The 13,323-nt window shown below is 40.7% G+C and overlaps 1 protein-coding gene across 1 annotated transcript; it reads right to left on the minus strand.

Moving 5' to 3' along the window:
* Positions 1-306: 306 nt before the first annotated feature.
* Positions 307-10,541, minus strand: LOC107561972 (filensin-like). Its single transcript, XM_016246530.1, has 4 exons — positions 9,923-10,541; positions 8,888-8,948; positions 7,976-8,071; positions 307-417 (listed from the first exon to the last, which is right to left on the minus strand). Exons 1-4 carry the CDS (start codon positions 10,303-10,305, stop codon positions 322-324), a joined length of 636 nt encoding a protein of 211 aa, XP_016102016.1. The 5' UTR covers positions 10,306-10,541; the 3' UTR covers positions 307-321.
* Positions 10,542-13,323: the final 2,782 nt, after the last annotated feature.

Here is a 13,323-nt window from a genome sequence, read left to right on the forward strand (position 1 = left end):
GCAGTTCATGACCCCTTTGAAATATGAACAAACACAACAAATTACATAAAAACACATCCCAAAAAGCAAAGCATACATAAACACAGTGATCTTTCCTCTAGGTCCCTGCAGTACAGACGTGAGACATGCACTCATACAGTGTGTCTGTGAGGAAGCGTGTGAGAAGCAGGAAGATAAAGGGTGTCATCACTCAGGGAGACTGATCACTCAGGGCACATTCAGAGCGCCGCGCTAATTTCACTGGCACCACCGCCGCACAATTCTTATTGCATGTGACACCCGGAGAGTCAGCAAGGGCCCGAGGCGCTGTGAGCCACAAGGTCACCCTACCTTTGAGACGGACGCGCTCGCCATGAGGGGAATAGTCTGGTTGATCTGGTGCAGGATGTTTAGATACGTCTGGATTTCAGTGAGGTTCTGTGGAGAAAACAAACACAAGAGACAGGAATCAATGGAGGTGGACGTGATGAGAGCCGGAGACTGTTGAAAGGTCAATTTCATTACAGAGGAAACCTGCACACCAGGAGTTTACAGGATGCTTGCCTTTCTTCACTGCGATTGTGGGAGCAATAAAAAATAAAATGTTGTGCCCTAACAGATGGTTATATATAGACAATTAAATAAACTACATTTGACTGAAGTACAAAAATGATGCTAGATCAGCGGTTCTGTCCTGACAGGATCTCAAAACCAGTTGAGAACGACTGTGCTTGATCTTTCATTAAAAATAAATTACTTCACCTTTCTAAGCCCTTTGATCATCTGCAGGTGATTAATATATGAAGTCAAGTTCACACAGGTGTCAACACAGCAGGGGAACCACAGGAATCCCTAAACATATCATTCATTGTGGCGCAAGCACTGTACAAAACGTATGAACAAGATTGTGCTAACTCATACAAATTAGCCACTAATTTAACCAAAAAGTGAAACAGCTACAGTAATAGCCATGATATTGTGGTGGAAAAAACTTATGATATTCACTGTGTAGGGGAGAGCGGGCACAACCTAATACCTTTTGACTTTCAAAGTCCACATGGGGTTCAGAGTATAGTTTTTTATCCGCATTAATTTCACACTTGTCTAGTACAAATATGTCACGTTGTTACTTAATTACAGGCCTATATGTTTTTTATTTACCCCAAAAGAATGGAAGTGAAATGTGACAACATGCCCCGTAGGTGGGGTACATTGTAACATCTGAGGGGCACGTTGTAACATGACCATATGACAGCTTCAAATGTTATCTGGTCTAATGAAAAAAATATATAAGACAAACTAAAATATTTTGTCAATAAAATAAAATTAACTTTTTCAAATAAAACAATGGGATTTATTTTCTATTTATTTTTTAAAGGACTAAAAACTAAAAATAATAATCTCTGAACATTAAACATTGACTGTCAGTCTTTATTCACCTGTTTCTCATTGAAATTCATAAAAGTAAATAGTGTAAATTATATCGCTAATGTCATAGAATAGCATAGTTTAATGACAGCGGGGCACATTGTAACGCTGTGTTACCACGTTTCTCATCTGCACAACTGGAATTTAAAACTGGTTAATGGCTTCTGCTAGTTATCGAAGCATTAAAAAACTGATCTAAACTGATGAATAACAGATTGGAGATTAAATAATAGCAGAATTGTCTCATTTTAAATTAATACTAAAAATTTAGATCATTTTTTTTACTTCAGTCAGAAATTTACTTTTGGTATGGTTAAATAAATGTTCATTGATATCTTCAAAAGATTTGAACTCTATATAGTGTTGATATGGCAACTAGTAAATACCATAATTTTGTTATGCTAGCATGTGTGGAAATTTAAACCATGTGTGTTACAACTAACTCTGTGCTAGTTTGTGCTCCGTACTCCCCTACAAACCTGGTCCAACTGAGATTTGGCTTGATTAAGACCTCTCAGCAAAAAAGACAAGCACTTCTGATCTGAACTTTCTAATTAAGATGTATAGCAAAATATTTTAATTGTACACTTTTATGAAATAATTACACAAAACTGACACTGGGATGGCACTCTATCATCAGTGCTGGGTAGTAAATGATTACATGTAATCTGGATTACATAATCAGATTCCAAATATTAAGTGCTTGTAATTAGATTATATTACCTTTTAAAATACTCAAAATCACACTACAGTTACTTTTTTATTGATTTTGTGATTGCATATTATTCACACTATAGAAATACAGTATTCATAATTTATTGATTCTCCCTAATTCTTCCTTTCATCTTTTAAATGAACCTTTCTAAAATAGCCTACCACTTATATACAGTATACAGAAAGTCCTCCAGTTTTGTGGATATTCACACAAAGACCAGTTACTTATCAGCTGGCTATAATTACACAGCAAATTGCGAGGCCACACAGCAAATGAACACTAGATTTACAAAAATTCAATTTTAAGTGTTTTGTGTGTGTGTGTGTGTCACGATTTGCTGTGGGAGGAACGATGGAGACGCGGAAAACGTGCAATAGTCTTTAATACTTGAATCACAGGGGATAATCCACAACAGGAACACGGGAAACACATGACATCCAACAAGTAGACCCGACAAAACCAAACTGAACAGACTGGGCTTATAAACACAGGGCAATCAGGGGAACACAGGTGCATGGAATAATACAGTAATCAAACTAAATGAGGACAGGAACATGACCAAATAAGGGAACACAGGAACAGAAACAGGGGCAAAACACAGCAAAACAGGTCCATGACCCTGACATATCGCCCCCCTCCCAGAAAGCCTTGCGTCATAGAACAATGGGCCCTCCCAGAAAGCCTTGCGTCATAGAACAACGGGGGGGCGGACTTGGGAGGAGGCTCAGGAGGAGGACGGACACCCAGGAGGGGGCCGGCAGACAGAGCCCAGGGAGGTGACGATGGAGGGAGGAGCCAGGGAGGAAACAGGAAGAACTTGGAGCAGGAGGAGCCAAGCAGGACCCAGGCCACAGCCATGATGACGACCCACGGTGAAGTCGACGGGGGGAGGAGCCATGGAGGAGGAATGGCCGCCGACTCCAGGGGGCCGACCAACGGTGGCGGAGCAGGTGGCGGAGGAGCCCGATGAGGAGACGGAGAGCCAACGAGCCAGGGGGATGCCGAGGATCCGGGGGGCCAGGGTGGAGCCGAGGGCTCTGGCGACCGAGGCGGAGCCGGAGCGACTGAGGACCAAGATGGAGCTGGCGGGAGGAAGGAGCCCAATGGAGCCGGTGGGACGGAGCGACGAGGTGCAGCTGGAGGAGCGGAGTCCTGAGGCGATGGCGGAAATGTTACGGAAATGTTACTCCCCTTACCATACTGTGTGCATTCGTGAGCCTCCGGGCATTCAGGGCTGCCCTCGGGGATCAGAGCCCACTCCCGGCTGGACTGGGAAATGGGAGCCCCCTCAGGGCTGGACGGGACCAGCGGCGATGAAAAAGAGAGGAGAGGGGGCAAGTCGACCTCCAGATCTGTTTCCCAGTCTATCAGGTCCCCTTCTAAGTCCAGCAGTCCCAGATGTATAATTAGCTCATCCTCAGCCGCAGTGCAGTGGGCGGAGCTCCACTCCGCGCTCTCACCGTCCACGGCTTGCTCCCTCATGTTGGGCACTGTCGCCGGCTCTCGCACCTGGTCTGATGGGTGGGGCTCCACATCCGGGGCGATCCTCCACTCAGTCGCTCGGCATTGCGCTGGCTCATTGATCGCGGCGGTGATGGACTCTCCATCATCAGTGGGCTCGGGTTGATGCTTTGCACCGTGGGGAGATGGTGGGCTGGGCACTGGGTCTGGAGTGGATCTGGCGAGATCATCCACGGGGCAGGTGGTGGATGGCGATCCGTTTCTCGCCAGAGTCAACTCCACGAAGCTCTCGAGGACCATCTTCGGATGACGCGCGTCGTCACAGCAAATCACGGCATGTGATCAATCACATGACAGGAATAAGGAAGTAAACCAGTATAAAGCAAGCAGCATGCCAAACAAAAAAAAGTCTGGATTGAGGAGTTACCTTTGTGGATTTACCATTCCAGAATCTCACTTTATTGGATTATCACTCTCTTTGGATTGTATATACACAGGTGGACACTTCTCACATTCACATTGGGACTGTTTTAATGGTATGGAACTGAAAGACTGTGCTTTTAACAGCCTAGGATTTCTGTGTTGTTTTATGTCCACTGTGAATATTGTAAATACATATTTGATTTTCACTTTTAACATTGTTGTCTGTCTCATCTTTTTAAACGCTCAAAGTTCTCACACAGTATAATCTGACCCCATTTTAACAATTGTAAATTTGACCCATAGGGTCGAACGTTACATAGTGATATTCATGCACTGTAAACAATGAATGATTAACCGAGTCAGCGCCTTTAGACAGTATATGCATGACTGCATAAAAAACATCTGGGCTGCATTTCCCAAAAGCATCATAGGCTTAAGTTGATCGTAGCTCCATTGGTTTCAATGGGTCTACGATGTACTTAAGTTTACGATGCTTTGTCATATATCTATGTTTGTGTTGGAGAGCGTTTTTGTGCTTCCAGCTGCTGTTCTAGCTTCTGAAATAATGTAAATGTTGATGAGAAACTTCTGGCACTCAGGCGCTGAATGTGATGTACAGCAGTGCTGATTAAACATAATGCAGGAGCACACAATGGCCTGTCACCATACGGCTCAGAAAAACACTGCTGACATCACATTTAAAAGATGGTCCAGTGCCAAGTTTTGTCATCTGGGTGAACAGAACAAATGTAAGCTCAGTACAAAAACACACCTCTCAACAACATCCATAATGCACTGTTTTTCTGAGAATATATTAAAAAAATGAGGAATATGAGGATATTCAGTGAGAAAACAAAGGGTCCCACGCTTTTTAACTAACTAATAACTATGACTTTTGCCTCAATAAACTCCTAATTTGCTGTTTATTCATAGTTAGCTGTTAAGTTTAGGTAAGGGGTAGGATTAAGGGATGTAGAATATGGTTATGCAGAATAAGACATAAATATGTACTTATAAGTACTAATACACAGCCAATATGCTAGTAATCAGTGGCGGATTAAGTACTTGAAAGCCACACTTGAGTAAAAGTTACAGATATCTTACCAGAAAATGACTTTGGTAGAAGCTGAAGTCACCGTTTAGAATATTACTTGAGTAAAAGTCTTAAAGTATGTGATATTTATTGTACTTAAGTATGAAAAGTAGTATATTATAATAAACATACTTAATATAATATATTTAACATACTGAAGTATTGAAAGTAAAAACACAAGTAAATGCAAAATGGAAAATGAGCAAATAAATGTACAAAATGTTACAAATGCATAAATAATGCTCCTTTTTAAACATAAAACACTGAATACTGATATGTTAAATGATTAGTTCTTCAAATGATATTTGAAAACATGAAAAAATTGTCAAAATGAAAAATTAAACTGCTAGTAGGTGGCAGCAAGTGACTGCTAACGAGTGAGTCATTGAGATTTAACCGATTCATTCAAATGGCTGACTCAAAGCATTTGACTGTGTTAAAGGGGTCATATGATGTTGCTAAAAAAGAACATTATTTTGTGTATTTGGTGTAATGAAATGTGTTTATGCGGTTTAAGGTTAAAAAAACACATTCTTTTCCACATACTGTACATTTCTCATCTATGCCCCGCCTTTCTGAAATGCGTTGATTTTTGCAAAGCTCATCTTTCTGAAAAGCGAGGTGAACTCTGATTGGCCAGCTATCCAGTGCATTGTGATTGGCCGAATACCTCAAGCGTGTGACGGAAATGTTACGCCCCTTACCATACTGTGATGCCGTGTCCCGGCGCGACGAGACAAAACCAATAAAACCCATTATAAACGAGGCATTTGTTGCATCCAGTGGGGACATAATTACGGATTATAATGACTTATACTGGCTTTTTACGCGTTGCATTGCATCGCGCCGCGTAAACATAAAACCATGTCTGCATTTGTGATCGGAGAAACGACAAACAACAAGCGCTACTCTACACTGCTCAAAACTCGCGTTTGAATCGTCAGTGGGTTAAGTTGTATTTACAACACTGTTCCAGAACACTTATATTCAACCCAAATATTCGGATGTGTGCAGCACATTTTATGGAGGACTGTTTACTGATCCTGGAAGAGTAGACTACAATGCCGGCTGTTCTGACTCAAAGACTGTAAGTACATCTTTTATATTTAAAGCGAGTTTTTTGGGCAGTGTAGAGTAGTGCTTGTTGTTTGTCATTTCTCCGATCACAAATGCAGACATGGTTTTATGTTTATGCGGCGCGGCGCGATGCAATGCAACGCGCAAAAAGACAGTATAAGTCATTATAATCCATAATTATGTCCCCACTGGATGCAACGAATGCCTCGTTTATAATGGGTTTTCATGTTTTTGAATTGAGTATGAAAACATACTTACAGGCTGTGAGTCAGAACAGCCGGCACTGTAGGTTCAGGAAACAGTCCTCCGTAAAATGCGTTGCACACACAAATATTTGGTTTGAACTGTTCTGGAACAGTGCTGTAAATACAACTTAACCACTGATTACTAGTTGTGTCCTCTTTTGGAAGACCAAACAAAGTAGTTTTGCTTTCACAACGAAACACACAGCGTCTCCAAGACAACAACAACAATACTACAGCGAGAATCAGAGTTACGCCTTCTTTCTTTACGTGAGCATTTGAGCGGTGTTATGCAAATCTTCCCACACAGTGACGTAGATATGTGGGGGCATGTTTAAACGAGGTGTTTTAGGAGGGTGTGACGAGTCTTAACTTTTAAATAGAATATCTCTTTGGGTTTGAGACTTTAGCCTTTGCAACTTTAGGGATCTTATCTATTCACAAACAGCTTGTAACACTCCTAAGAGAAAGGAAAACTTGAAATCGCATAATATGACCCCTTTAATGAGTGAATCACTGAATCACTCATTCAACTTATTCGTTCAAAAAGCTGATTCATTCAATAAGTAAACACTGCCCGTTGCCGATTTTTGTTGGCAAAATTGAGCAAAAAACTGGCAATATTGTCTCTAAAATGTAAGTCACTTAATGCCAATGTTATTAAAGTTGTATAAAATGATTATTACATTTGTTATCATGCTGATATCTGGAGAAAAAACTGCACCCTTTGTGTGATATAGATTATCTATATTAAATTATATAAATAGAAAAAACATACAGAGGCATTTTTACCATCTACAATTTAGAATGCCTTGAATTTTGAGTGTTCTTTGTCTTCTTCCGACTTTAGTTTGTAGTGAGTAATTAATATGCTTCAGGGAAATGTATCGGAGTAAAAGTATACATTTTAATTAGGAAATGTAGCTATACTGGAGTAAAAGTGAAAGCTGACAAGTAAAGTACAGCTACTCCCAAAAATACTTGTAATGAATAATTATTACTTTGTTACATTATACTACTGCTAGTAATATGAATGCTAATAAGCAACTTTAAAAGTGAGAATTGATCCCTAAACTAAAGTGTTACTAAAAATGTAACACAAAACTCGGTTTCATCTATTATGAACTGAATTGTGAAAAGTGGCCATTACATTTAAAAATGGAAGCAGGTGATAAATGAATGAATGAATGAATGAATATATTTGGATTAACTGCTGTGATTAATTGTTAGCAATAACAACTAAACATGCAGTAAAAATTAAATAGGGCCATTTTTTACTTCATGTTGACTCAGAGTGTGCAAGGGAGATGGTGTGATCTTTTTTTAAAAGTGTAATTGCTGTCCTTTCCAATTATTTTTCCATTTTTCAATTTCTACATGAAAAGCATCCACAAGTGTACACTTTAAAACATAACTTGTGTCAAATGCTTTTAGTAAGTGTATTTACCGTGGTTTGCCATTCAGTGTACACTTCTGCTACCAGATGACAATTTCGCAGAAGAGCTTTCGAGAAGCTACTCAAAAAGATAGAAAATAGGAGTTGTGTTCACCTCCTACCTTTTTGTGCCTCTCTTTGGTGGCGTTGACGTCATCTTGCAGGAACTGCAGCTGGATTTGATAATCAAGGTTTCTCAATAGAACCATGTCGGCTTCCTGTAAACACAAGAGCAAATGGACTCATAATCGTGTTGCTGTGAGAGACTTTCTCTGGAAAAATGAACAGCGGTAGTGCATTTTCCTTTCTCAGACTCCCGTTAGCCCTGTTACATTGCACTCGAGCAGATAAACAGTGGTGGATTTTTAAAGCAATGAACCACTCCATGGTATGCATTAGAGACTTCACCACAAGTAAGGGTTGATCTTAAACCAGAAACATACAGTACGTGACTCAAATACAGATGCCTGCCAGCAACATAAGTATTCATGCATTAGTTATCACGCTAGCAATCCCCAAAACTCAAGGGAGTGACAGAGTTACCTTTAAATATCTGTGCCAATAAAATGTGCTATTATCTGAGTAGCTACCAGTTTCACAACTTGTTCAAAACATCCATTACAGTAGTAGACTGAAGACGACATTTTTAAACAAATGTCTGCTATATCACCTTTTTTGATTTTTCTGAGAATGCATATTGTTGCAAAACAAACTGTACCAACACACAGACTTAAGGTTAGGAATAGCTAAAAGCATTTGAATTTGAAAGGACTTGCATAGAGTATGTTTCTGGTCAAAGTAGTAGTTTAAAGGCCTCGAGTAGCTTACAGTATTGCATTTATAAAAGAGTGATAAGTCCTTGAGTCTGTGTTATGTTGATTTTAGCACTGATTTGAGGTGGTTCACCTGGTGCTGAGCCTAAGAGCAGCCCTTGCCTGTGGTTATGTTACTAAAAAGCATCATCTCTTGTGGATTATTGCTTTATAAATTGCCTGAGAAATTGCAGGTCGGAGAACGGCACAGTTTATTGGTACCTTATTGAGCTGTTCCAGCGTGTGCCGCAGCTGCTCTTGATATTCACATTCATTTCTGTATCTGTGGACAACAGAGAGCGTTTCAAGCACAGTTCGTCATGCATGTTCAATATTTTCATTTCAAGGCTCTTCATTAGTTATAAGGAGCGTTATTGATCTGCTCTATGTTGCTTCGATCAGTGGAGCCTGCTGTGATTTCTTTTGACCATAGTTCAGTGGTTTCTTTGGAGTTTTAAAACATCTAAACATAACCAATTCTCATTTACAACACCCTTGACCTGTGAAAAAGGTAGTTGCAACATTTAATCTCATAATTCAGATTTTATTACAATTCTGAGAAAAAAGTCAGAATTGCCAGATATAAAGTCACAGTTATGAGATGTTAACTAATGATTGTGAGTTTATAACTCAATTTTGATTTTATATTGTGTTCAGTTCAATAGAGAGATTGAATTGTGAGTTTATAACAAGAAAAGACTGAATTGTGAGACAAAAAATGCAATTATAAAAACATGCTTCTTGATGATCTGATGCATATTACACAAACTTTAAGTGCTCTGGCTGACTGACTTTACATAATTTCAGTTTTTTAATTGGAACGATTTCTCAATGCCTGTAAGACTAATGTTTTCTCACTGCATCACTGAGTACCTTTGAGGAAGAACTGGGTTTGCCAAAGTTTGCCAGGTTAGTGGCATCAAATCTAAGAGTTTTTAGACAATTAGGAGCACGACAGAACAGCTGTCAATTGTCTGTGAAATCATCTGTATTTCTGCTGCACCAGCTTTTTTGTTCTGTTGTCTGTTAATATGGTATAATTTATTTCAGGTAAACCAGCCCCTAAATGGTACTTCTTTACATCTTTCTTCCTATTTAAGTAGATGCTTGAATATTGTCTGCTATAATTAAATGTTCTTGTGCTCAATCTATTTAATAACACGATGGCTATATGTTTGCATTATTTAGGCCACCCTGCTCTCTGGATAAGACGATAGCGTTTAACCTTAACCTTATACTTCTGTGGCGTTGTCTAACCTGCTGTTGTACTCATCCAGCATGCGTTCTGCATCTTTGAGCTCTCTCTCCAGCTTGGCTCGGTCCGACAGCAGCTCCCGGATGCGCTGTCTGTTGACGCTGATCTGCTCGCTGAAGACCTCCTCCAGCCCTGGTGCCTCCTCCATGCGCTGAAGAGTCTCCAGCTGTTTGCGGAACACAGCATTGCGCTGCTCCAGCACACGCGCTCGGTTGATGTAACGTGCAAAGCGGCTGTTTAGTTCCTGGAGGCTCTCCCAGCCCTTGACTGTCGAGGGCCCGCCGGCCGGAGCCGACTCCATCTCTGGGCTGATGGGCTCCTCGAAGACATCGGTGTGCTCGTACTTCTCCTTGCGCACCTCATGCCGGTAGCTGGTCTTGAACATACTGCGTGCGTGATGGTTTCCACCTCTACAATCTTCGGCTTAGTATTTTAGTGCCCCTCAGCACCTTTAGTGTGTGAAAACTGGGGTGCTCACCCTCTGCTGTCTCATGCTAGACTAAACTCTGCCCGTTCGGGCCTCTGGGACAAATAGCTAAAAAACACTTTTCATCCTGGTGTTTCACATGGTGTCCTCGATGGATTCTTCCAGTGGAGTCCCGTGCACAAGGCCAACATTTTCAAAGGCTTTGCTGTGTTGAATGATCTTTTGAGATCTGCTTTTGTTTGCAGCTCAGCCCAGCTCTATCTGTGATCACAATGACGCGTTTCCACGGCCTTCTGTTTGACAATGAAAAATTGCAGGGCTTGCTGTTTCAGTGCACATGAAACAACTGCAACTTCTCGACGGCAGTCTGGCAATGCTGTACGCAATCCCAAAACTACTGTTAAATACATCCACTGATGCACCTACTGATAAACCTCTTTATATGGCTATCATGGAATGTCACATTCAATAGGACTGCAGTTCTACTCAAAAATGATTTTCTTTTAAGAAATCTGCATGGTCTTACTTTTTTATTAGGTGGCCTTTAATACTATGTACCAACATTAAACTGCATGTATATGTTGCTCTGGAAAATTGGCTGCTAATGGATTGAGGTATGGTTAGATTTAGGAGTAATGGTAGGGTAGGGGTAGGATTATAAGAGTTACAGGGTAAGGTTTGGGTTACAGTTAGGTGTAAAGTACTTGCATTAAATGTTAATTAAATGCATGCACTTTAAATGTAATTGCAGTGTTCATAACAATTATATTGTATCAAAAGGTTAAGGCCACCTAAAATGAAGTGTGACCAACAGGTTTAGTGATGTGTTAAAAAATATCATAAAACAGCAGTCTTCAGGTCTTTTTGAAGTCTGATGTTAAAGGGTCAAGTGACCAATAGACTTCATGGAAGTTGTAAGCTCTAAAAGTGTTAAAGTAATGGATAAAGGGTTATTCTTAAATGTCCTTAAATGGTAAAATTGAGATAGATCAGTCTCTGTGGTTTATTGCTTTATTAAAATGGCATCAACAAAAAATAAAGACATCAACGGTCAACTATGAAAATAAATTATATCAAGATTTGTGCTTGACAAAGACTTGTCTGAATGTTTCAAATAGTCTGAAGGTCAGTTTTATATTCCTTTATGTGGTTTGAAGAGAAGTTTCAAACCTGAAGGATATACAGTCAACTTTTTGTAATGTGAATACAGTACTTGTGCAGTTTTAAAAGGGATTTGAAGTTTGAATGAATGTACAGGTAGGCCTTGCTATGTAAGAAGATACTGCATTTATCTGGAGTGCATTATGAAAAAGAATCTGTGTTATATTTTGTAGAGTAGAATTTGGTAGAATTTAGTTACAGAGCTACATTTATTTATATAGTTGCCGCCAGTTACTGGCTGACATAAACTTTAAAAGCCATGATCAGACCTAATTTCAACTATGAACAAAGCATTGCAATTATTTAATATTTATTTTTGATAGAAGCTCAGTTTATGGTAACAAATGAATCCATCCATTCATTCTCCAAAACACTTGCCATAGGGTCTATCCCAGCATCACAGGACATAGGCAGGAAAACAGGACAGGCCATCACAGACTCACACACACTCCCTCCAGTATGCAATGTATTGTCTTACGGGCAATTTAATGCATGTATTTGGACTGTGGGAGTAACCAGAGCACCTGAATGAATGCACAACATGTAAACTCCACACACAATGGCATCCTGGAGTTTAAAAAAAAAAAAATTATTTTAGTGATTACAAGCTTAATTTATTGTTTATAATATATTTTGAGAGAAATTATTATGTTATACTGTAATAACAATTGTATGATCTGAACAAATACTTTATGGAAATTTTGAATTGCTAGAATCATTTTGAACTTTCTCTATCCAGCCCAGTGTATTTATGGTCGCTGTTTACGGTTTAAACTTTAATATTTTCAAATGCAATTTATTCCTGTGATGGAAAGATGAATTTTCCGCAGCCAATAGTCCATGGTGGAGCCGAAAGGGAAGAACCAAACCAACTGATGTGGACACCCAGGCGAAGCTGAAGACCAAGGCTGATGCCAATGGTCTGGAGGGCCAAGGCAGAGCTGAGGCGGAGCCAGTTGCAGTGCAGAGCGAGGACAGTGGTGTAGTTGGAGGAAAGGAGGAGCCCGTTGGAGCCAAAGCAGTGGAGGTCTGAGGTGTAGCTTAAAGCCTGAAAGCCTGTGGTGGAACCATGGTGATGTCTGACCAAAGCAGAGCCAGAGGCATGGGAACCCGGCAGAGCCACAGAGTAGATGAGGGAGAGAGGCTGAGGTGGAGTCCTGGCCTTGGAGGTCTGAGGTAGAGCGGAGAATCCGACGTGTAAGCCAGGGATGGGCAAGCTCTGGAGGGCCACTGTCTTGCAGAGTTTAACTCCAACCCTGATAAAACTCACATGCCTGTAGTTTTCTAGTAATCCTGAAGACAGTGATTAGCTGGAGTAGCTGCGGACTGGGCTGCCCGGAGCTGGGGAGGGGTAGAGCCAAAGAGCTAGATGGAGCCAACAGAGACAAAGAAGCTTGGAGATTAGGTGGGACCAGCGGAGCAGGAAGGGCCAGGAAAAACCAGGGAGTCCAATAAACCAGGGTGGGACTTGCACTCCAGGATGTCGAGCTGGATTAGTACTACTTACAGGACAGCCATGGGGGCTAACTCTAGCTCTGAGAAACATGTAGCATCAGGCCCAGGCTGTGGGATGAATGGAGTTTCAGGATCTAGCTCCAGGATGGAACTTTTTAAAGGCAGATGGTCCTTGGCACACATGGGCTCTAGCTCTGGGTCCATGGTTGGCATGGCTCAGGCTCTAGGCCCGTGATTGGCAGTCAAATGTCATCGTCTATGGTGAAAGAGGATCAACTCGTTATGAGCACTAGCTTGACTAAATCAATAAATTTTCCTTGGGGAGTATTCTTGAGAAAAAGGATTTTGGTTTTTAAGTGT

Source organism: Sinocyclocheilus grahami, unplaced genomic scaffold (genome assembly GCF_001515645.1).
Source record: "Sinocyclocheilus grahami isolate Dianchi unplaced genomic scaffold, SAMN03320097.WGS_v1.1 scaffold801.1, whole genome shotgun sequence".
Lineage (NCBI taxonomy): Eukaryota > Metazoa > Chordata > Actinopteri > Cypriniformes > Cyprinidae > Sinocyclocheilus > Sinocyclocheilus grahami.